Here is a 22,817-nt window from a genome sequence, read left to right as displayed (position 1 = left end):
GTGACTGAATAGGTGCTTTATGGCACATTGTTCCCTCTCGAGTTGAAGTCAGTCAATTTGAAAAAGACTACATTGGGCGGGGTCTTTCTGTGTGGAGTTCTCTCTCTGTCTGCGTAGGTTTCCTCTTTCCGCTCTGGTTTCCCTTATCACTAAAAATATGTACAGCTGGAGATTCTTATTCTCAGTAGGACTTTCCTGATTAAAAAAAAGCAAAAACAAAAAAACATGTATATACTGTATGATTAATAATTAAAGGACGCCTTTAGAGATGCCAGTTTATTCTCAATTCATGCTCAATAGCATTACAAACATGTCTCAAAAGAATTTACACTTTTTGCTAAATTTTCAGAGAATTAAAAAAAAAAAGCTTTATCTCTCTAACTGTTTGAAACCTTAATCTACAAATAGCACATCCTGGATAAACTAAAAGTATACCAGCAATTGAATACAGACTTATTAAAAAAAAACATACATAACATCCCTATTCGTGTGTAAAAACAACATGGCACTTGCTAAAGCAGGTCTCCCTCAGGGTCTCACATGAAGAGTGTGCAGTAAGTGTAAGGAATGTGTCCCGCTGTGATACAATAATCCTGTCACAATAGCTCACTGCAGATAGCTGCATAGAGTTCAGCTTTGATCTACAACACAAGTATGTCTGAAGCAGCACGGCACCCATTCACACACAGGAGGCACCAGGGATTCTCAAACTGTGGGTGAGGACCGAGCAGAGTGATGATGGTTATCTATGGGGTATATTCACCATATCTTTAGATAAATCATTTTGATATTATATTACTGTACTGCCGCACTGACGATCATCATACCAGAAAAACAATGAATGTATCACTTATGACGAGTGACGTTGGTTTATGCTCATGTCAATACATACTGTAGCTACTTACTTAGAGCATTATAGATAACCTTTTCAAACAACAGGCAACAAGCTTGTCATGAACTGTAAGTCAATTAACTATAAATGTGGGCCCATTATGCACTTGTTACTTTACTCACACATAGGATTATTATATATATATATATATACATACAAACACTCTTAAATGTCTTTCTTACTGAAACGCAGATTTCAAAGTAGTAGTCGCATTATTTCTGAATATAGTTTGCGTTTCTTCCCAGCATTTTTCTCATTACATCATTGACTCCCTCTTGCTTGGACCATCATCAAGCACTAACTGGTTTCTCTCCCTGTTTGATGATTCAAACTGCATATAGTTGAGTGAAAATCACAACCGTGCCTTGCTGTACTGTAATTGTTGTTTTGTTCTATCCATTCGCACTAACAGGTATTTGTACCGATGTCGCAATAAAACGAGACGTGAATGTAACGTATGCCATAAGGTGCTTTTAATATTCCATTACTTACTGTAAACACTAATTGTTTTTCATCCCTATACATTACCGAGCTATTTCCCCCACCATTACGCATTAAGTGCATTCTGTTAATGGCTATAGGGATTCTCCGTTGTGCTAATCGCGTTAACTGGAGGTAACGCGAGCCTGGGAACCACTCAAAGCCAGAGGTGTCTTCCTGTCGGCCATATTAGATTTACCAACGCTGTAATCGCATTCACAACCACTTCTGCCGCGATCCTGCACAAGGCTGATTGGATTTCGGTTGGCAGAGAAGAACAGTTTTCAGTTTATATTTCCTTTTTTTTTCAGCTCTTAGTTTCAGTTGAATGTAACAAATCTCACAGCTCAGATATAAAACTGTTTGCTATTGATTTCTTTCCCGTCAAACCGTGACACATTTTTCTCATATCTTCCCTCAGGTTTATCTGGGACGGGATGGAGAGGTGGAAGTTTACGCCAATGCAGTCATCCATTTCAATTCTCCCATCAATAGTGATCTTCTTTTGGACCATAACGGAGCGCACATCTACATCATGACCCAAAATACTGTAAGTAGAAGGGAAACTAGAAATTAATATCCCACATGCTTCATCTTTTGCCTGTGTTGCCCCACGGAGAATGCCTTATAGTCCTAAAGCTATGTGGACGCTATGATGTTAAGCCATCACTGGTTGGTGCCTCTCATTCTTATTCATTTTCTCCAGTTCAGCTTTACCCAAATCTAAAAGGTTACAGCCTGTAGGCCAGTGCAACGCCTCATTTGAAAGCTACAAAACTCATTGGAAAGCTACAAAACTCATTTGAAAGCTACAAAACTCATTTGAAAGCTACAAAACTCATCTAGAAGAATCTTTTTCCTCTCTTTGTCACTTCCTCATCACTATATTCTGTTTCATTGTTTTTTTTGTCACATTTTCATCATTTTTTCATGACTTTTTTGTTATATTTTCATCACTTTTTGTCACTTTTTTGTCACTTTTTGTCACTTTTTTGTCGGGTTTTTGTGACTTTCAGCCTTGTTTAGTCAAGTTTTTGTCGCTATTTTGACACTTTTTTCAAAAAGCTTTTAGATTTGGCTAACGTCAAACTGGAGAGAATGTGCTCGGTTCAGGCAGGAGTTAAGAGGTTAATATTTACATGGGGAAACTGTCTACCAATAAACAAAAAACTATCAATTTGCCCCTAAATAAACGAGTAAGATAAAACCTTTAGGCTGCCAACTGCGCTCCACACTCTACTGTGATGATTCATGATGACCAGTTTTCATAGATCAGTCAACAGCAATTCAGACATGTTCAAATCAATAGTCTTTAGTCCTCTCTATTTGAATTTGCGATACCTACTGGGCTGTGAACAGATGCCTAAACAACCGTAACCTTTTCAAGGTGTCTGGCAGTTCAGTCTGTCCCCAGATGTCTCCATAGAACGACATGAACGCTGCACTTCTTTCAACCTCAAACAATTTATCATTTGTCGACGTTTGTGGATGTTTTCAGCTTTTGGTACTTCCTCAAGCTGCGTCTCTTTGAAAATAAGAGCTCCTGAGAATTTGGGGTAAAGAGCATAAAGGAAGCGGAGAGGCCAGCTGGCTGTAGAGGTCAGAGGTCTCGACCCCCGCTGGGCCTGATACAACAGTCAGCAGGAGGGTGCAGGTCACACACAACAATGAGACTGATTGGAAGAAGTGGCCCATATTGTTGCGGCACACTCCCTACAGCGGCCCAGTGTGGAGAGCGGAGAGCTGATAAACGATTATGGGAATTATGGGAATTTGAGTCCAGGGTCTGAATGGTGTTGACACCTTCAGCTCAATGTTCAGCTGTAGCTTTGAGTTTGAGTAATGATCCTCATCTAAACCCATGTAATGCTCCTATATACATAACCCCTACAGCAGTTAAATTTGGACTGGTTTGGAGTGACAGCTGCTGTGAGTAAGAGGGCTGTTATGTGAGTTTTACATTGGTTGGGCAGATTTTTGCTGACACTGCTTTCAATAGCTGCCTACAGCCTTATGACATTCCCAACTAAGATGTCAGTCTTGATCGTTTGAGCTACGTTTTGTTTTGACATGGTCAGTAAACTTTTGATACATGTCAGACTTAGCAGTTCATCTGTTTTATTCTCCAGTGAACGTCCATTAGCCAGAACAATAGTAGGGCTAGAAGGCATGTGTGGCTTAGCTGTGAGTCTTGTCTGGATACCTCCTCATATTGTCGGGGGACTGGTCCTTTTCCGAGTGTTGTTGCCGTGTTGTCATTGCTTTTTTGTCACTTTATTGTTGGTCTTCTGTTGTTTTTTGTTAAGTTTTTGTTGGTCATTTGTTGAAGTTTTTGTTGCTTTTTGGTCACTTTTTCATCACTTTTTTGGTCACATTTTAGTCACTTTTCTGTCTTGTTCTTGTCGCTTATTTTTAGGAAGCTTTTAGATCTGGGTACAACCAAGCTGGAGAAAATGTGGTTGGTTCAGGTGGTGGTTAAGAGGTTTTGAGAGCAGATAGAGACATTCAGGAAAGTGTCAGAATCAGGAGTCAAACTCAAATAAATTGATTTGCCAACGCTTTTCTTGTTTTCTTTGCTTTAAACAACACTTGTCCTGTTGTATACAGTGGAAAAGTGGCTGCAGAATACTGAGGCAGGCCCTGGTTTCTAACATATTATTCGTGGCACTCAGGTGGAGAAGCGCGCAGTGGCCGAATGCGGAGAGCACACAGACTGTCAGTCCTGCCTGTCGACCAGAGACCCGTACTGTGGCTGGTGTGTGCTGGAGGGACGGTGAGTCACGGTTGACCCCCATACTTCCAGCTTTAAGCTTGTGTAACTGTGTATGTGTTGCATTCAGGTGTGGTCAGCGCTGGGAGTGCCGGCGGGGGTCTGTGCACGGTCACTGGCTCTGGAGCTTCAACCAGAGCCAGCAGTGCCTCAGTATTCAGCAGCTCAGCCTCTACAACATCAGCCGCGGAGAGAAAACCCAGGTGAGGAAAAGGAAGAAATGTGGTTGTATTTGACAATTAGATCATCTTGTTTGTAGGATTCTGATTCTGCATTTCAACTTTACTCCTTCCGTTACTTCAACAAATCTTAAGGCGCTACTTAAATAAAGATCTTCTTCTTCTTTTTGTACTGTCAATACTTGTATCGTGTCATTTTCTATACTTGATATTGGATTTCCCCCCCCACTGTGTTTCTACATTACAGTAATAGTCTCAATCTAAACTCGTCTGGTTTCTGTAAGACTTTTATTTCCCCATGGCAAAATAAGCTTTGTCCAGATGTAATTGAATACACTAATACTAACCAGAGATCGAATTTAGATCACAGAGAGAATTGTTGTCTGAAAATGGCTGTTGAGGGATTCCAGATGCAATTAACTTAACTGAATAAGTGTGGCTGTCCAGTCTGTCTGCTGCTATTGTGCCAGATTGCAATAATATGAGGCATTATTTCCTCCTAGATCGCAGTGTCAGTCGAAGGCCTCCCCAGTCTCGGCAAAGAAGAGGCTTACTCCTGCTTCTTCCATGACACCGAGTCTGCTGCCGTCCTCACCAACACTGGAGTGGTGTGCTCCACTCCTGACGCCGACAGCCTGCCTCCCATCAGACAAGCAGATGGTACTAAGAGGCAAAATCTGCCACCGTTTTTGTCGGGCACATAAGAAAGCTCAGAAAGTGATAGACGGCTCGTGTGTTTGTGTGCAGACTACGTGATGGTCACTCTCTCGCTGCGATTTCTCAATGTGACTGTGGCAGACACGGAGTTCACCTTCTATAACTGCAGTCTGGTCCAGCAGCTGTCAGGACGGCGACCGTGAGTATTTACATGCTATCTTGAAGTTAATGATTTAGTTTTCAGATGGTACACAACGTTTCGTTTTCAGAAGAGATACACCTCAAACGTAATGAAACAGGTTTCTGTGGACAAATACGAATACAAAATGATTTCAGTCAGATGTCACTTGCAATAATGTGTGTGTAGAGAAGTCAGCAACAACTAATTTTTGACTGAACCTGTGTGTATTATTACAGAGTGTAGAAGGATCATTATCATCTGAGCATTTTAGTAAGGTGCGGCAAATGTGCAAAAGTGCTCTCAGGATACATCATTAAAAAGATCAAACTACCGCATGACCGAGAGACCTTACACAAAGATCTTTCAGAATATAGTTTTTTTTCTTCTCCCTTCAATACTTGCCGCCAAAAAGAGCAGATCAAGTACACATCTGGCATTCCTTTTAAGAGCTGAATCCAAAAGAAACACAATAATATTTAGCTACTGCTTGTCTGAATGTAAATGGTTCCCTGGAATGTCTTTGTGAAATCGCCTTCAAATCTCAGGGCTCAACAGTACTTTTATGTCTGGCGCTCTTGTCCATAAATATTTGACGTGGGCTCCCTCTGCGTCCCGCTGACATCTGGCCCGTCCTCCTTTAATCTTTCCTCCTCTCTCTCTCTGTGGCAGGTGCCAGGGCTGTGTGAGCAGTCGCTGGGGCTGTAACTGGTGCCTGCAGCAGCACCTCTGCACTCATCAGCACACGTGTGGACAGGGACTCATGATCTACAACCAGCATGTGAGTAGGGACTGATGTTTTCACAAAGGAGGGGTTTTGCTGTCGTCAAGGCGTTCGGGGATTTGTTTAGTAGGACTGTATGTGGTACTTGTGTCCATGGCTTGAAGTGCATTTCATTGAGAACTTATAATTGCATATACAGTACATATACAGTAAATACCTATTATAAAGTCTAGTCATCAGATCAGATAAACAGTGATCGTAGGAAAATATTTTGGACTACGAAGCCATGTATTTTTTTTTAATCAGGCAAGTTTCCCACTTCACAGCGAGATGTAATAAACAGATAGTTTGTACCACATAAACCTACTTAATAACTCTCTGAAAGTCAGTTAGCAGTGAGTGTACAGTGCATGCTGCCTCTGTCAGACTGCATGGTTCTGTTTGATTATGTTCTTGTCATTCGTGGTTCTACCTTTTTGTTTATTTCTTTCCATCATAAAGTTCAACCCGCCCACACCAACCATGCCGCTTCCTCCTACCAGTAAACCCACTAGACCACCTTCTACTACTACTACTACTACTACAACTACAACAACCACTGCAACTACTGCAGCTGCTACGACAATCTTAATGACAACTGCAGCATCAACTGCAGTACCCACTATCAAGATGACAACCCAAGCAGATGAAGCTACATCCGCTCTGCCCCCAGTGCCTCCTACAACACAAAAGTTCAACTTAACTTTCACGACCACTTCCTATATTGAAAAGTTCATGACCCAAGCCACGACGGGCGTCACGGTTACGCTCACAAATGCAGAGGAAGAGGCCCAAGAAACCACAGCGACACCGTTTGTAACAGAAAACCCTGTGGTAAATGCGACCACGGGGACTACATTACCCAGCAGTACTAGCGGCCATGAAGAGCTGAGATTCCTCGGTCCGTCTGGGGAAACTGCAGGCTCGTCTTCTGGCGTCAGCTCGACCACATCATCAGAAATCATAATTCTGACGGATTTTACAACAGCGCCTGGCCGAGAATTGGGTGGCGTGGAGGTGTTGGAAGGGACGGAGGCCTGGGGGAATGAATGGGACAAGACTGGGGAAGAGGAGGAGGCGGATACGTTCATGCTCGCTGTGTCAGAAGCTCCATTGGACAAAGACGAGCCTGACGTTTTTCAACCAACGCTTGAAACTGATGCTGGGCCCGTAGCTGCAGCCTCCACAGATTATCAGTCAGACTCTTCAGTTGAGCCATTGCTGCGGGTGAGTGGAGAACACCTGCTGTGCAACATAAAACAAAACCAAAAAGGAAATAAAATCGAATTCTAGTGAGTGTGTTTTTCTGTCAAGACTAAACGTCACAAAAAACATTGTATTTTTCTTATTATTTATTCATTTTACCAGCACCTTTTCTCTTGAAACACAAACCAATTGCTAAATGTAAGGCTATCAATACCATACCTTCAATCAATTCTAAATGTCAGATTATGATGTCTGCCCGAAATGTACATATAATTCAATTCAAATTAGGGCTGGGATGAGCTGATCTGCTGTTTTAGTGCTATTGCCAAATTGTAGTTTCATAGCGCTCCCGATAAGTGCAGTTCTATGCTCAGATGCAGTCCCCTTTCCCCATCCACTCCTCCTATTAGTCACCCTCTGTTATGCTCCAAGCCGATTTAGCCAATCAGAGCGAAGAGTAAATATTCAGGAGCAGCAGAATACTTTAGCTGATATAAAATATATAGTGAGTATGAATTGTGATATAATCAAGGCTCTTAGAATATACTTAAAATCATTTGGGCTGCATAACAGAATTAACTCACTTGAATTGTATGTAAATCTTCACCCAAGTTTAATTCTCAAAAAAACTAACTCGCCTCCCTCTTAACTCCAGTGCCATTTTACATTGTGCTAAGTCCAACTTCACAGGCAAATGTCATCCATGTGTTTCTTGCATGATCCTATATTTGCATGAATGTACATATTTCGTATTTAGTAACTTTGAATGTTGTTGGATGCCTGTTTATTTAGATGCTAGATGTTAGTATTCGCCCTTTAATGACATTTATTAATGGTGGCTTGCATTAAGTGTGTGGATACTCTGCATGTGTCAGCATGACTTTGAAGTTATTAAGTAATGTAGGAGTCTAAAAAGAGCTGTCGTTCACAAGACTGACCAACAGTATGACTAAGGTGAATATTTAATCTCGCTCGAGCAGGTCTTGATAATACAGTACCGTCATTTATGATTCATCTAAAACTGACGTGAAGTTAGTTTTGTAGTTGATCATGGTGACAGAGTAAATCTAACTTTCCTTATCTATATTTTTGTTCTAATGAATGCTTGAGCAGGAGTGTCCTTGTGTGGATAAAGTCCAGGACTCATCTCTTCTGCCTGTGAATGTGGAGAGGAAGATCACTCTGGTGGGGCAGCACCTGCACCTATTTCAGGTAAACTGTTGTCTGCCACTTACAAAGTCTGTGTGTGTCACAAATAAAATGCTCTTTAAAGTTATTGTACGTAATGAATTTAAATCAGGTTGTTCTGCCTATTCTTTGTCCCTCAGGATGAGAGTCTGCAGTACGAGTGTGTGCTGGATGTGGAAAATCACTCGGTGGTGGTGGAGGCCTCAGTGGAACTGGACCAGCAACAGCCCACTGTGTTTTTCATCACGTGTCACCCCCACCAGGTCTCAACTGCACTCTACATGTATTTCTCCATAATAGTCAAGAAACAATAGTTGTAATTTTGTTTCTAGCAGCCCAGTTCCAACTTTACAATACAATATACAATAGTTTAAACCACAATGTTTTGTCCCAGTACGCCTATTCTTCCCTGATCGAGGAGTACCAGGCGACGATTAACGTGAGGAGAAAGAACCACTTCCTCATCGACAGCTCGGAGAATCTTCATGGTGGGCATTTGTATTTACTGTGTCCTCACTGTCATTTCCTGAATATTTTGCTTTCATCTGCAGTGACCCTCTTCAACTGCTCGGTGGGCCGCTCGGACTGCAGCCGCTGTCGGACCGCCAACTCCAAGTACGGCTGTGTGTGGTGCGGAGGCGTGGTGAAGTCCAGATGTGTGTACAGAGACTCCTGTTCTGACGAGGTCAAACACTCCTGCCCAGCACCGGTCATTCACTCTGTAAGTCCGCTTCAAAACTGCAGAATCGGCCCATCGGAAAAAGATTGATACAAATGTTGAACTGGAACTGGTTTTGTTGCCAAATACAGTTTCACTCTCTGATCCTATTTTGAGTGCTACCCAGTCCGGGGAAAGTCCTCATTGTTTTGTCACTTTTGTTCAAATAAAGCAGAGATAATCACCAGTACAATAGAGCAGCTTAGAGAATGATGTTTGTGAAGAGCTGTGTTTGCCTTCCAAGATACACTTTGGACTAATTTAGTGGACAAGTTTAGTAATTTAGCAAATGTTTGATGAGTGAACTTGTTTTTTGCCATGGTGCAGGTGGACCCCGTGTCTGGGCCGGTGGAGGGGGGCACAGTGGTCACCATCTCTGGCTCTAACCTGGGACAGAGAGCGGAGGACATCCAGAGCTCTGTAACTATAGCTGGAGTGGCCTGTCACGTCATACACAGCCGATATGAAATCTCCTCCAGGCAAGGATTACTTACTTACTGACTTACTTTTCCTTCCTTTTTTATCCAATCTAATGTTTTCTTTGTTTTCCAGGATCGTGTGCGAGACTTCCAGCAGCGGAGTAGAGAGATGTGGCCATGTTTCTGTCAGAGTGAGAGGCGGAGGATTAGGCCTGTCGCCACAGCTCTTCTGCTTCCAGGTAAAACAGTTTGTATAGATGCTGCCGGCAGTGTGTGTGCGTCCAAATACGCGAGGATTAGCGTCTTCGGCCCGACTAAATCGAGGCACATTCATGACACAAATAAAAAGTGAAGGACGCCAGCAGGGATCGGATACATTTTATAAACATCATTGTATGAACAGGCATTTTCATTGGGTCCAGGTGCTCTTATTTGAAATGCCTGTGTTCCCTTTTAGTTCTGTCGTATTTGTGATTTACCGAGTTTGCTGAGTAGTGGGTGCGGACCAGTGCCGCGGTACTTCCCTCTCTGCTATAATGAGCCGCAGTGACACGCTCCATTTACACACACACACACACACACACACACCTACACACACACACACACACACACACACACACTTGTGAAACGGACACAGATGGGATCGACACGAAACACACACACGGCCTCGGAGGACTTCCTGTCACACCGAGCTGTGTGGAGCGAAAGTGCAATCCCTCTTTGTTTCGTTTAGATATTGATGTTTGAGGATGATACTCCATAAACAACAAATCAAGTTTTTTTATTGAGCGCAACTTGTATTGTGGGTTTACTTTAATAAATCCTTTCCGTAGTCCCTCTGGGGGTAATACAAGTGTTAATGGAATGATTGGAGGGGTCTTTCATCTCCCCCTGGTGTCTCTGGCCAGAAAACCACAATTGCAACTTCCCCTGCACCGGGTCGGAGTCACCAATACACACTAGTAGAATCACGAAGACGCTAACAGGCTAACGGGCAAAGCTAACTGCGGGCTAGCGCCATAGTATGAGCGCCAAGTTTGAGTGAAAAATGTGAAAACGGCAAGAAAATGCGCTATATACACACAATACACACAATATAACAGCGACTAAACACGGTTAAAGAGCGATCAAAAAGCAACAAAAAAGCCACTAAAGTGATAAAAATAGAATGAGAATACGACAAAAAACTACGAAAACATGACAAATAAAGGATAAAAAAAGATATGCGGCAGTGCGACAACAAAAAATGTCACAATAAGTTTTGCAGGTCTTAGCTTTCAAATAAATAAGGCGTTATACTGGCCATGCTCTCCAGTCGAGAAGCTTTTAGATCTAGATAACGCCGAAATGGAGAAAATGCTGTTAAAATGGGGGTTAAGTGGCAGAAACACTTGGTATGGCATAAGTGTATTTTACAATTTAAATGCATCACTTTTGATTAACTTAGTAATTGTATACTTCTTTTATCACTTCTCTGAGAGTTTATACTTTGCTTTGATTGGTGCCAATACTTAATTCAGATTATTCTTGCTTGTTTCTGTTGTTTATACAGGACCCAGTGTTAAACAGCATATTCCCACATAGAGGCCCCAAAGCAGGGGGTTCCTCTGTGACCATCAGGGGGCACCAGCTGCAGACAGGACACCCCAGTGAGGCCAGTGTCCTGATAGGAGGAGTGCCCTGCCTCGTGTAAGTGTGAACATGAGCCAGAGCCAACAGCTTCTGGGTTAGCGGGTTTATAAAAATGTGTTTGGGATAAAGCTCTGAAGGTATTATGTCCAGCGGCAGTGACTGACCTTGTTTTTAGGATTGTGGAAGTGTTATTTACTTATGTGTTTTCGTGCGCAGGTTGAAAATCCTGGATGATGAGATCCAGTGTATGACCCGTGGCAGTAACAGGACAGGAGAACACGCCATCACTGTGAGATTTGGCAGTGCAGAGCGACACCTGCAGGGCATGGTGTATCATTACACTCCCAACCCCAACATTAGCAGCGCCGCCCCATCCAGGAGCTTCTACAGGTATAATGTCACCATGGTGCACTCAAACGTGAGGCATTATCGGGCAACTTCCTTTTATGTTTTTATAATAACTGTGTATGCAAGTATATTCATATATTTATATAGGAACTTTTCTGTTTCAATTAAAATATGCACTACAAAGTCAAACAGTGAGTGAACTATTAAATGAGGGGAAAAAAACAATTTGTATTTTCATTTTCCTATTTAACTTTGTCTTTATGGATCTACTTACAGCTACTTCACAGCAAGTGATTTTCAATTATCAGAATTCTGTTGTAATATTACAGTATACTGCACATTTCAAATGATTCACGCCCTTTGACAAAGCATTTGTAGTTTAAATTTCTTGGATGGACTTTTAAAATAAACATTTTCTGTCTGTCATTTTTTTTCCACAGTGGCGGCAGGATCATCCGAGTGTCCGGTCAGAATCTGGATGTCGTCCAGGAGCCCAAGATCCGAGTGACCCTGAGTCCCCCTGACTCCCTCCCGCCGAGGAGACGGAGACGAAGCGTGGTTCACAAGAAAGACAAGAAACACTTGCATAAGAACTCACTGAAGAGGTGGAGGAGGATCGTGCCAGAGGCGGACTGTCCCGAGGGCGCCCTCTGTCAGGTCAAACAGGTACATACGTCACATCAGGAGAAATACTGGTCCTCACAAGAATCTGTCAATCTGTAAACAGTGTTTCCACTCACTCTCAAAAAACATTTAAATAGATAAGAATTTACTGAAACGACCATAGTTCATGTGGGGTGATCAGAATGAGACTGAATAAAGTGGTGAATCACTGCATTATAAATGTTTATCCCTGATAAGTATCTTGTTACCAAATGATAAATATTAAAAGCAAAATGACTTCATACACATTTATTATATGAACTAACTGCTTTCTCTCGTCCTTCCCATCCCAGTACGAGGCTCGCTGTACAGTCAACAGCTCGACCCTCATCCTGTGTCCAACCCCGACTGTGGGAACAGAGGCCAGACGGGCGAAGGTTAAAGTGCACTTCCTCCTGGACAGCCTTCATTTTGATTTCAGCGCCGTGGGGAACGAGGGCTTCAGCTATGAGCCCAATCCTAAACTACACCCCCTGAACCTGAACAACCCCAACAAACCGTTCCACCACAAACCGGGCAGCATCATCTCTGTGGAGGTAGGTGTTTGTTCTTGTCATTTTACACCGAGTATTCTTTCTCCTTGGAATTTATATAAAAGCCCTGTAAACCTCTTAACTTCCGCCTTAACCCAGCACATTTTCATCAGTTTTACCCAAATCTAAAAGCTTCTTGACTGGAGCTTGCAGCCCATAGGCCAGAGTAACGCCTCATTTGAAAGCTAAGACCTACGTAACTCATTGGAGCTCCTTCCTCGTTTTTGTTATCACATTTTAATCATTTTTGTTGTGTTTTTATCACGTTTTCATTCTAAGCTTCATCATTATGATTCTCTAAAAAAAAAAAAAACTCAACATAAACGACTAAATCAAGGTAACAAAAACAAGGATGAAGCTTAGATGAGTTTTGTAGGTCTTGCTATTTAGTCCTCTTCTAAAATGCATGGGATTCTTGTATTAGTTTAGCAGTTATCAGCATATTTCAGTCATCCCTCAAATATTACAATGCAGGTAAATGGAAAAATGTCCACTGGTAAAATGAATATTGATTTCAGCATAAAAAGCTAATCTAACTACAAAGAAGGAAGAAAGAATGGACTAATGCAAAACTAGTTTTCTATGTTTCTCTATGTTCTTTACTCCTTTCCGTGTTGACAATACATGGCCACAGAAGTTCTATGTTTATATTTCCTACTTCCTTCCTTCCTATTATTTACTCCCAATGAAACGCCTCAGAGGCTGAAACTAGGGGTAACTCAGACACAAAACAAACAGAAAAAATAACCCTGTCATATGATATTTCACTTGTGATCTAGGGTGAAAACCTGGACCTGGCCATCTTCAAACATGAAGTGGAGGCCCGTATTGGGGAGGGTGTGTGTGCCGTGAAGACGCTGACACACAACCACCTGTACTGTGAGCCCCCGGCCCAGCTGCCCACTCTTACCTCAGGGAAGAAGCAGGACCTGGAGAGCCTGCCTGAGTTCACTGTAAGGAAAACATGGACAACTACACCTAATGGTTCATTATGATATCAATCACTGCTGTAGAAACTAGACAGAATATTGTGCTAATACAGCTAAGGCAGCTGAAATACACGAGAATGGAGGTTTCGTTTAGACTTTGCTTACTTGCTTGTTGTAGGTGAGGATGGGGAACCTGAACTTCTCCCTTGGCAGAGTGCAGTACGACAGTCACGGCCAGTCCACATTCCCCCTGGAGGCTCAGGTGGGAGTGGGTGTGGGGGCTTCCATAGTGGCCCTCATCGTTCTCATCATAGTGCTCATATACAGGTACAGTATGGTCATTTTTGTCTGTGAATCAGTCGCACAGATGGGGAAAAAACATGCCTTTTTGTTGCCATTAGGAGAAAGAGTAAACAAGCGATGAGGGACTACAAGAAGGTACAGATCCAGCTGGAAAATCTGGAGACCAGTGTGAGAGACCGCTGCAAAAAAGAGTTCACAGGTAAAAAAAAAATCATGAACTTGAAATTCTGTCAGACCAACGTGCTAAACTCCTCTTTGTTTCTCCTCTTAGACTTGATGACAGAGATGATGGATATGTCGAGTGACTTGGTGGGCTCTGGGATCCCCTTTCTGGATTACAGGGCCTATGCAGAGCGTATTTTCTTCCCCGGCCACCAGGAGTCGCCACTGAGACGAGACCTGGATGTTCCCGAAAGCCGGAGACAAACGGTGGAACAGGGGCTGGTTCAGCTTTCCAATCTGCTCAACAGTAAACTCTTCCTTACTAAGGTATTTGTTTATTTTACTATTAACCCCCACCTTAACCAAATGCATTATCTCAAATTTACCCAAATCTAAAAGCTTTTCGACAGGACATTTTACAGCCTATAGGCCAAGACCTACAAAACTGATCTAACTGATTGTTGCTGTGTCGTCATCACTTTTTCGTTATGTCATGTTTTTTTTACATTTTTAATGTTTTTTTTTGTTACATTTTTGTCAAGTTTTTGTCACTTATTTAATTTCACTTTTGTCTATTTTTTGTTACTTTTCAATCACTTTTTTGTTACGTTCTTGTCACTTTTTTGTTAGGTTTTTGTTGCTTTTTTGTCACGATTTTGTTCCATTTTTTGTCATTTTTTGTTACATTTTTGTAATTTTTTGTTAGGTTTTTGTGACGTTTTCACCCTTGTTCACGTTTATTTTATTTCTTCGCTATTTTGATGCTTTTTTCAAAAATAAAATTTGGGTAAAGCCAAACTGGAGAAAATGTGCTCAGTTCAGGTGGGGATTAAGAGGTTAAACATGATCAAAACCTTCATAATTTTACACTAACATTTTATTCCTTGTAGTTCATCCACACTCTGGAGGTACAGAGAACCTTCTCCCCCCGGGACAGGGCCTATGTGGCCTCTTTGCTCACTGTGGCTCTGCATGGTAAACTGGAGTACTTCACAGATATCCTCAAAACACTGCTCAACGACCTGGTGGAGCAGTATGTGGCTAAGAACCCCAAACTCATGCTCAGGAGGTGAGGAGGCTAATGATCTGCACGAATGGATGGAAAGGAGAGGCTTGACCTGCTTTGTATGTTGTTTTTCCAGGACTGAATCAGTGGTGGAAAAGCTGTTGACAAACTGGATGTCCATTTGCCTTTACACATTTTTGAGGGTTTGTTCTATATTTTACTTTTCAACCTACGAACAAGCTTTTCAAAAAAAAAGTTAAAGTTAATTTGACTAATGCAATCAAACAGGAAAACTAAGACATTCTGGAGAAAGAATCCAAATCCTAAAAGCGATGCAGCTATGTCCTGTAGATGGTCGATGCTCGAGATATATGGAAATACTCCCTACTCTGTTATAAAACTGAAAAACATTCCCTCGAAAGGGGAATTCCAATCAAAGTATAGTGTGAACATCTGTAAAAATGCATAAGAGACTAGAGCAGACCTTATTTTGTTATGAGTGGTCTGTATTTCTTGTTTCAGGACACTGTCATAGCCTGACAAGACCACTGCAAATAAAGTTTATCTTGAGCCTCATAGTGAATGAACGTGCAGAATACAGGCATCTTAGTTTACCCATTAAGTACAAGAGATTCCAACTGGGCTAAGTTGTACAGTAACCATGACCATGATCCTAGCTGTCTATAAATGGAAGCACTCTTAAGGAAAATATTTAGATTTTAAAATCCATTAGTGATTAGCTGGACTGAACTTGTGTTTTTGTTGTGGGCAGGAGTCTGCGGGAGAGTCCTTTTACATGCTGTTCAGAGCCATCAAACACCAGGTGGACAAGGGCCCTGTGGACGCAGTGACAGGGAAAGCCAAGTACACACTAAACGACAACCGGCTGCTAAGAGAGGACGTGGAGTACCGCACACTGGTAATAAAATAAGAGCACTGCTATTTTATACCTTTTTGTTTTTATTAAATGAAACTCTGATTAAGTTTACTATAAGCCACTGTGTTTTAACCCAGCAGCAATGCAGTCACCTTGATATTTCATCTGTTTTGCCTACCTTTTTTGCAGACTCTAAATGTCGTGTTGCCGGCGGCAGTGGGCGGAGGAGCCGCCTCTCAGACAGTGCCTGCCAAAGTGCTGGACTGTGACACTATCACCCAGGTGAAGGAGAAGCTCCTGGAGCAGACCTGGAAGGGAACGTCCTTCTCTCAGAGGCCTCACGTTGACTCTGTGCTACTGGGTAATTGATTGATATTGTATTTGAATTGATGTAAACTGAGGTCAATTAACAAACTACCATAAATTACTTAACAAGATTTTAAATGTTCCTTTGTATTTTGTGTTTACACTCCTGAGGAAAACGTAGCCATTACAACTATTGAGATATGATTAACTATTAACGGGTCAAAACATCTTTGACAGTTAAAGTAAAGTGTCCGCAACCTACAGGTTCTATATACAATACTATCTCAGCCTATTGACACTTCTTCACTTCACAGAATGGCGAGCAGGTGTCGCGGGTCACCTTATCCTGTCAGACGAGGATTTGACCTCTGTTGTACAAGGCTCGTGGAAACGTCTCAATACGTTACAGCACTATAAGGTCAGGGCATGCACGTACTCATGTTTTAAATTTTAGTGCTGACATATACTGTTCTGTTGACAAAATGAAACATGGTTCATCTTTCTGCAGGTTCCTGATGGCGCAACAGTGGCTCTTGTTCCTAGAAACGTCAAACACCACCTCCACGACAGCCATGACTACATGCCTGGAGAGAGTGAGTACTCGACACAAGCAATTCACCCATTTGCCAGAGGAGGGTGCTGTGCTTCTAAGTACCAACGAACTCGCAGATTTTCCAGTGTTTTGCAAGTTTTTGACTCACATGACGTGTTCCTTGCGGTTTCTTATTTGCAGAGACCCCAATGCTGGACGATGGGGAGGAGGGTGGAGTCAGACTGTGGCACCTGGTCAAAGCCAGTGAGGACTCGGAGCTGCCCAAACACCGCAGAGGCAGTCTGAGGGAGAGAGGAGGGGAGAGGGCTAAGGCCATCCCCGAGATCTACCTCACCAGGCTGCTCTCCATGAAGGTACGAAACAGTGTGGAGTTTGTTATTGTGATTATAGGTGTTAAAGAAGGATCTGCGTTGTGGTTATCGTTTTGGGCAACCATGGTTCGCTTAGTAGAGTGTATTTGGGGTCCAACTTTTTGCTGCTGTCATGTATTTGGACAAGGCACTTCATTCAAACTGTTTATGTGTAAATGGTCATAGAGGTCGTTTTTCCAGATTTCTATCACTATCACTTTCTATCACTCAACTATAGATATATAAAGATGAGTCATGCTTCAATACAACATAATTAAATCATAATGTTGATTAAACAGTTGCTCATTTGTTAATTTTTTAACCTCTTCACGCCAAACGCATTTTCTACAGTTTGGCTTTACCCGAATTTAAAAGCTTCTTGAAAAAAGCGTCCAAATATCGACGAGAATGAGATGAAAACTAGGATGAAAACGCAACAACAGAACGATAAAAACGTGACAAAAACACAATCAAAAAGCAAGCGAAGAATAACAGCAAAGTGATGAAAATGTGTGTGAAAAAGTGACAAAAATGTGACGAAAAATTAAAAAGAAACAATATGACGAAAATTTGACGAAAATTTGACGAAAATGTGACAAAAATGTGTGACGAAAACTTAAATAGTGACAAAAATATATGACAAAAAATTAAAAAGTGACAATGTGACAAAAAAGTGACAAAATGCCACTATAAAGCAACAGAAAAGTGACAAAAAGTAACAAAAAAGTGACGAAAAAGCGACAAATAAGCAATGAAAAGCAATTCAAAAAGTAACTACAACACAGCAACAACACAAGGACAAAGATCTATTTAAATGAGTTTTGTAGGCGTTAGCTTTCAAATGACGCGTTACACTGTTCTATAGGCGGCAAACTTTTAGATTTGGGTAAAGCTGAAGAAGGGGGGTGGGGGTTTCACGCTTATTCTCACAATAATCCATCCAATGACTTAATGCTCCAATACTCTGTGTTATGCTGACCCCAGGGCACCCTGCAGAAGTTTGTGGATGACTTGTTCACAGCCATCCTCAGCACCAGTCGCCCGGTGCCGCTGGCTGTGAAGTATTTCTTTGACTTGTTGGATGAGCAGGCTCAACAGCACAACATCAATGATCCAGAGACCATCCACATCTGGAAGACCAACAGGTAAACGGACTACGGCCAGGCTGTTCATACAGTGTGATGCGAGGCTGCTGCTGAGCTGACAGATGATTACCGAGATTGATTTGTAAACAGGCATGCAAAGTGCTGGCAGCGTATTAATCTGCCATCCTCCCGCTGAAAAAATTTGTAAGGGGAGTCACTTTTCAATTTCGTTGGTGCAGGACAAGCAAATGTCAGTAATATAGCCCGTACAGAGAAAACTTCGGCAAACTTCGGACACATTAATCTTAATTGATGAATGAATGAAACACGGATTCCTGAGGCCATTGCTCCTTCATTATATTAAATGTTCATATTAATATCAAGACTCCACAAAATCAGGATGGAAGAGCGACAGTGTTTTTCATCAGATGGCATTCTCTGACAAATTCTGAGTCATTTTCATGTTAACGTCACGTGTTCTTTGTTGTGTCTGCAGTTTGCCGTTGCGGTTTTGGATCAACATCCTCAAAAACCCTCAATTCATCTTTGATGTTCAGACGTCTGACCACGTGGACGCAGTGCTGTCAGTCATCGCACAGACCTTTATGGACTCATGCACCATCGCGGACCACAAACTAGGACGGGTATTTCACCACAAACAAAGCCATTGGATTTTTATTGTGTGATGTTTAATCCCAGACTCTTATGTGATTTGTAACTGCAGTCCCTAGAGACATGGTGAAAAAGTCTTCCTAAAACAAAACAATATACAAAGTCATTAGTGTAGTATACATTAGTCATTAGTGTACGATGGATTCAGAAGGTTGTCTATTATGTTGAAAACTTAATAGCAAATCTTTATATTCAAGCTGTTGCTGTTGGCCATCTAAATTAAAAAAAAGAAAAAATGGAACATTTCAGGGGAAAAATGAAAAGCTTGGGACAAAACAAGGGGAAATTTTGGGCAAAAAAGAAAAAGTAGGAAAAATTTGGGTTAGATTTGGATTTTTAACTATTCTTTTCCTGTTGTTTTCATAATTGGAATTTTTTTTTTTGGAAGATTGATTAAAAATGGTGGAAAAAATAAGATGAATTTTTTTTCTGCCCTTTTTTAGTTAAAGGAAGTTTCTTGGTTGTTTCACCTCAAATAAATGATATAAATGCAAATGAAATTAAATGGAAGGAAAGGGAATAAATGAACATTATTGATCTGTTTCCTTGGTTCTATATGACAAATAATATAGCATAGGTATCGAAAACCAAGTATTGTTAAAGTACCGGTATTGAAAAATATTTAACAGTGCCCAGCCTCAGTTGTAAAAGACCTGAATACTATTTTAGTCGTAACACTCTGAACCCACAAAACGTTCCTAGAAAATGAAAGCTTTTACAGTACATAAAACGATTGGCAGCGCAGTCAGGAACAGGGTAAAGTGAGGACAAAGCAGATTCATGTCGGTGATAGGGAGTTTTAATTTTGTGTCCTCGTTTAAACCCGTTTTAAATTGCCTTTAGTTAAATTAATTTCTAGCCTTCCTATTATTGAAAGGATAAATCCAAAGCCACAGAGCTGGTGCCCTGGAGTCTTTTGTCTCATGAATTCCAAACAGGTGCCTGTGCCTAATCTTCACGCTTGCATTTCTCCATATGTCTGTGCTCAGGACTCTCCCATCAACAAGTTGCTGTACGCCAGAGACATCCCTCGCTACAAGCAGATGGTGGAGAGGTGAGAATATGGCAACCGCTCGTCCTGTTGACCCTGGGCATATACTACACTCGCACAGGCACACACACACACACACACACACACACACACAAGAGAAGGTTATGGGGGGCTGGAGGGAGGGTGAGGGGAGGGGTGGTGTTATGGGACAATCTGTCAGAGCAGACACGGAGCATAGAAGGCCCGCCAGGCTCATCGCATGAGTGGGCCCACGGTAGAAAGATACATTTACTGCACTGATACTCGGAAGACCCACTGGACTGGTTAGCCGCTAATAGGACAGTTTCTAGAGGATGGTTAGCCTCTTAATTCAGGGGGAAATCATGAGGGGTTGGGGTCAGGGTTACCTATGTTTTCTCGTAAAAGTGAAACATTTATGATGATACATTCCACTCAGAGAATGATTGAATGTGAACAGTAAAAAGAAAAAAAAATGGGTATTCAAATGAAACAATTATACCCATTCAAAAACACGTTAAAGCTTTCTCCAGGCTATTATAAAAATGGTAGCCTTAACGTGTGCTTATTACATGATTAACTATGTACAATCATCACTAAACCTGACATGATCCAGCCACAAGAGGTCGCTGTAGTTACACAAATGAAGACTAATGCTTGACAATATTGCCCACACTCTTCTGTGCACAGGTACTACGGAGATATCAGGCAGACCATCTCCGCCAGTGACCAGGAGATGAACTCTGCTCTGGCTGAACTTTCTCGGGTGAATTTTGAAATTAATTATAATTAAAAACAATGGGGATTTCAGCACATTCAGAATCGTACGTGAATATTGTTATACGAAGTTCTATAATGTTGCTTCTGTTTTGTGTCTTTTTAAACACAGAATTACGCTGCAGAAGTTAACTGTCTGGTGGCTCTGAACGAACTGTACAAGTACATCAACAAATACTATGACCAGGTAAGATACGCTGGTTTCAAACTTAAATAGTCACATTCTTCTCCTACAGGACAGGAAAGAACAGACTTAAGCCACAAATGAGGACTAAATCAGTAAAGATTCTTGGACCTTAAAGTTACTGTACAGCACATAGAAGTCCAGAACGGAGAATAAGATGAGTAAAAGTTGTTGCGTGTTTTTAAACATGTGCACCACATTCCCACAGATCATCACAGCTCTGGAGGAGGACTCGACGGCTCAGAAGATGCAGCTGGGATACAGGCTGCAGCAGATCGCAGCGGCTGTGGAGAACAAAGTCACTGACTTATGACCCCTCGTGACCCCGGGAACATGCACCTTTATAAACTCCCCTCAGAACGCTACCGTTTCCCTTCTGCAAAAGACATTTTGATAGGGAATCATTGTTGAAGAATAGGCTTAAGCACTGAGGTTTTTGTCTGGGAGCATTATGCAGGAGCAATTTGAAGGGAACAACACTTTTCCATTGACGACCTGAACATTCCTGCACCAGTGGTTCACACTGAGTTTAGTAAAAATGGTGAAAAAGGGAGAAAAAAAACATGGTTGATGTTTCTCAGCTTGTGACTGCTTTCACATCTTGAGTCTTACGTGGAACACATCTGCTCTTGTTCTTCTGTCTTCACTCTCCTGAGTCTTACTGTGTGTGCTGCTGCTGCGGACAGTTAGTTTGTAAGGACACCTATTGAAGCTTCACATCGTCGTCGTCATTTCACTGCTGAACTGCTTCTTCGAACTCTGTTTGCGTTTTTGTTGGCCTTTAACTGGATCCGTCCTCCTGTGAATTTTACCAACAATATGGCCACTGTAAACACTGGATGTGGAACTTGTCTATTATTCTCCCGGTAACTGTGTATGACTGTCTTTCAACTGTTTTATACAAGGCTGCTTGAGTCACCTTTACATGAAATGGTACAAAACAGGTGGGGTCAGAATGGCGCAAAGCTGCTAACAGTTTAATTAGAGAGGTTATGGTTTAGGTTGTGTCATCATATTGTCCCAATAGATTAATTACATAGAAGCAAACATTGGTAATGGAATGGTTTAAAAACACTTAAATAGTTTTGCGAAATTAGGAAAACACTTTCCGGTTTACTGCCTCGACCTTTACCAGAAAACAGGAAGCAAAGCCAAAGAATGGAAGTGGTTCACCTTCCCAAATGAGATCCATTTGTAATAAAAAATGGCCTACACTAATGAAAAAAACAATAGATATACAATAATATCCAACTGAAACACAAACCATAAGCACAGAACGAAGGTTTCAAAGGGTGTTTTCTTGGCGTCCATTAATATAATGTACCAGCACAGTAAAATTCTAAAATCTCCTTTTGGACACACCCCTGGAACTGTTGCCGTGCCGACCCAACCCGTAAAGTATCCCCTCGGTGAAACGAACATGCCTTATTTCTCTACAGTATAAACGGACCACAAACCCGTAGCCCCGACAAAACAAGTGCACTGAAGTTCTGACCCCGTGAACAGTGTTAACGCGTTCTCCTGAAGTCAAATGAGAGAAGTTTCCAAAGATGCGCTGTGTCAAAGTTTGTTATTTTCCTGATTTAACTTATTGTTTATTTATTTCATGTGGTGTTGTTGTTGTTTAGGCTTTTTCGGGAGGTAGAAGCTTCATGTGGCTATGGTTTTTTTGGTCTCAATCATATTGCATTGGTGTCATTTTGTAAAAAAAGACGCAACATTTTGTTTTTTACAAGCTTTTTAGTGTCGTGTGAACCTTAGCTGTGCACAAATTAACACATGACGCTTGAATCCTGGTACTATTGAAATGTTTGCCTTTATTTTTTTGTATCTATTTTTCCAGTATACTTTGTAATGTGTAAAAAAGGTTAAAAAAAAGAAAAAAAAAAAAAAAAAAGGTTTACTCCTAATCTTTGCCATGCACCGCAGAATTGCTGAAGGCGAATGTGTGTTGTTAAAATGTCTCTGCGGTCCCTGT

General features: G+C 41.6%; 1 protein-coding gene across 1 annotated transcript in view; it reads left to right on the top strand.

Annotated features, from left to right (window-relative positions):
- LOC306963822 (plexin-B1-like) overlaps positions 1-21,840 on the top strand; it is a 58,734-nt gene extending 36,894 nt beyond the window's left edge. The window contains exons 6-39 of the mRNA XM_079557531.1: positions 1,794-1,922; positions 4,045-4,145; positions 4,213-4,345; positions 4,825-4,981; positions 5,069-5,177; positions 5,829-5,937; positions 6,382-7,146; positions 8,239-8,337; positions 8,454-8,576; positions 8,708-8,801; positions 8,865-9,034; positions 9,359-9,510; positions 9,584-9,689; positions 11,003-11,139; positions 11,299-11,472; positions 11,871-12,096; positions 12,387-12,629; positions 13,406-13,579; positions 13,734-13,882; positions 13,957-14,057; positions 14,130-14,347; positions 14,911-15,089; positions 15,163-15,229; positions 15,799-15,945; positions 16,093-16,264; positions 16,524-16,627; positions 16,718-16,802; positions 16,943-17,115; positions 18,097-18,257; positions 18,694-18,841; positions 19,859-19,923; positions 20,569-20,644; positions 20,768-20,842; positions 21,048-21,840. Of these exons, the coding sequence (XP_079413657.1) occupies positions 1,794-1,922; positions 4,045-4,145; positions 4,213-4,345; positions 4,825-4,981; positions 5,069-5,177; positions 5,829-5,937; positions 6,382-7,146; positions 8,239-8,337; positions 8,454-8,576; positions 8,708-8,801; positions 8,865-9,034; positions 9,359-9,510; positions 9,584-9,689; positions 11,003-11,139; positions 11,299-11,472; positions 11,871-12,096; positions 12,387-12,629; positions 13,406-13,579; positions 13,734-13,882; positions 13,957-14,057; positions 14,130-14,347; positions 14,911-15,089; positions 15,163-15,229; positions 15,799-15,945; positions 16,093-16,264; positions 16,524-16,627; positions 16,718-16,802; positions 16,943-17,115; positions 18,097-18,257; positions 18,694-18,841; positions 19,859-19,923; positions 20,569-20,644; positions 20,768-20,842; positions 21,048-21,152 (5,226 nt within the window). The 3' untranslated portion in view covers positions 21,153-21,840. The remainder of the gene's footprint in view (positions 1-1,793; positions 1,923-4,044; positions 4,146-4,212; positions 4,346-4,824; positions 4,982-5,068; positions 5,178-5,828; positions 5,938-6,381; positions 7,147-8,238; positions 8,338-8,453; positions 8,577-8,707; positions 8,802-8,864; positions 9,035-9,358; positions 9,511-9,583; positions 9,690-11,002; positions 11,140-11,298; positions 11,473-11,870; positions 12,097-12,386; positions 12,630-13,405; positions 13,580-13,733; positions 13,883-13,956; positions 14,058-14,129; positions 14,348-14,910; positions 15,090-15,162; positions 15,230-15,798; positions 15,946-16,092; positions 16,265-16,523; positions 16,628-16,717; positions 16,803-16,942; positions 17,116-18,096; positions 18,258-18,693; positions 18,842-19,858; positions 19,924-20,568; positions 20,645-20,767; positions 20,843-21,047) is intronic.
- The last annotated feature ends 977 nt before the right edge of the window (positions 21,841-22,817 follow it).

Source organism: Gobius niger (assembly GCF_951799975.1).
Source record: "Gobius niger genome assembly, chromosome: 6".
NCBI classification, from domain to species: Eukaryota; Metazoa; Chordata; class Actinopteri; order Gobiiformes; family Gobiidae; genus Gobius; species Gobius niger.
The sequence above is the reverse complement of the archived record's forward strand: the minus strand, read 5'-3'. Positions and strand labels throughout refer to the sequence as shown.